The sequence below is a fragment of the Aptenodytes forsteri genome, unplaced genomic scaffold (assembly GCF_000699145.1).
Source record: "Aptenodytes forsteri isolate BGI_AS27 unplaced genomic scaffold, ASM69914v1 Scaffold184, whole genome shotgun sequence".
NCBI lineage: Eukaryota > Metazoa > Chordata > Aves > Sphenisciformes > Spheniscidae > Aptenodytes > Aptenodytes forsteri.
Window position 1 is genome coordinate 4,446,605 of NW_008796078.1, and position 1,474 is coordinate 4,448,078.

At 36.6% G+C, this 1,474-nt stretch overlaps 1 protein-coding gene across 1 annotated transcript in view; it reads right to left on the reverse strand.

The window, feature by feature from the left end:
* PLOD2 (procollagen-lysine,2-oxoglutarate 5-dioxygenase 2) overlaps positions 1-1,474 on the reverse strand; it is a 46,152-nt gene that overhangs the window by 33,746 nt on the left and 10,932 nt on the right. The window contains exon 5 of the mRNA XM_009286733.2: positions 719-782. Coding sequence (XP_009285008.2) covers positions 719-782 — 64 coding nt within the window. The remainder of the gene's footprint in view (positions 1-718; positions 783-1,474) is intronic.

Below are 1,474 nucleotides of genomic sequence, written 5' to 3' on the forward strand. Positions count from 1 at the left end.
GTTGCCCAGAGAGGTGGTGGATGCCCCATCCCTGGCAACATTCAAGGTCAGGTTGGACGGGGCTCTGAGCAACCTGATCTAGTTGAAGATGTCCCTGCCCACGGCAGGGGGGTTGGACTAGGTGACCTTTAGAGGTCCCTTCCAACCCAAACTATTCTATGATTCTATGATCCTAAGCTAAGCACCATGGAGGCATTTTGAATCACAGTGCAGTAGTGCACTGTGCAGAGGTACACATTTTTTGTCTAGAAGACAGTCTGTTTAGACAGCTAATTATATTACTTCTGACTTTGGTGCAGAGTCAGCTTTAATGTCTCTACACCCTGTCCTTTCAAGTGCATATCTAGCATCTGACTTAACTTGCATAAAATTAATTCAAACATGAAGGGCTGGAAGAAGTGTCCAATGAGGAGTGGCTAAGGACTTTGGGCTTGTCTAGTTTGTAAAAGGCAGATGGAAAAATGGTTCTTAACTTTGTATTTATTGCTAACTTCATTTATTGAAAACTATTTTTTCTATTTTAAATCAAATATTTTATCAATGGCAGAAATCAATTAGCATTAAACCCAAGACACCTGTAACTAATCTGGTAATCAGGTTTACCCATCCAAATATTTCTTTAACACACACATATGTTTAGGGAATGATATTCATGGTTAAGCAAAAAAAGTGTTAATAACAGTTAATAGAACACACAACAGGCAAATCATACACTTACCAACAGCTCCATTTAGGGTCTGGAAAATTTTACATTTGTGGTCCAAAGTAATGTTAATGTGTTCCTGAAATAGAAGTAGCAAAGATGTTGAGGCATTCTAAAAGCCGATGTTTTCATGATAATGTTACAGTTATACTGCAGTGGCAGCAAGTAATCAGGCAAAACTACTCTACATGTTCCACTCTTAGATATAATTCTCAATTTTATACTGTTAAGTTTTTCTATATTCCTGAGTTGTGCAACTGTATACCAATCAGTTTTATATATGCAAAAACTATCTAAACTTGAAGGATAAAGGTCATAACTCTCCAAAGAAACTTCAATTTGGCAGTATAAGCCAAAGAAAATGTGTCTTACCTTAAAAAAAAGATTAATAAGTCTTGGCCAAGCAACCAAACATACTGCGTTTCACAGTCTCAAAAATATAAAAGCCCAATCTAAGTATCATGTCAGAATAGAAAACACCACTGGTTTTAAAACATGTTCCTAATATTGTATTACTAATCCTACTTAGATTCTTTTTTAAAGTACCTTGTTTTGAAGTTTTAACATGTTGCTCAAAGTATGTAACCTTTAAAACACACTTAAAAACCCTTATACAGATAACATACTCTGTTTTGGTCTTCCAAGATTTTGTTACGTATTCTACAGCATTGGACATCACCGTACAGACAATTAGTGCTAATGTATAGTACAGTATATAGTACAGCAATGTGCGCTCGCAGCCCAGAAGGCCAACCCTATCCTGGGCTGCAT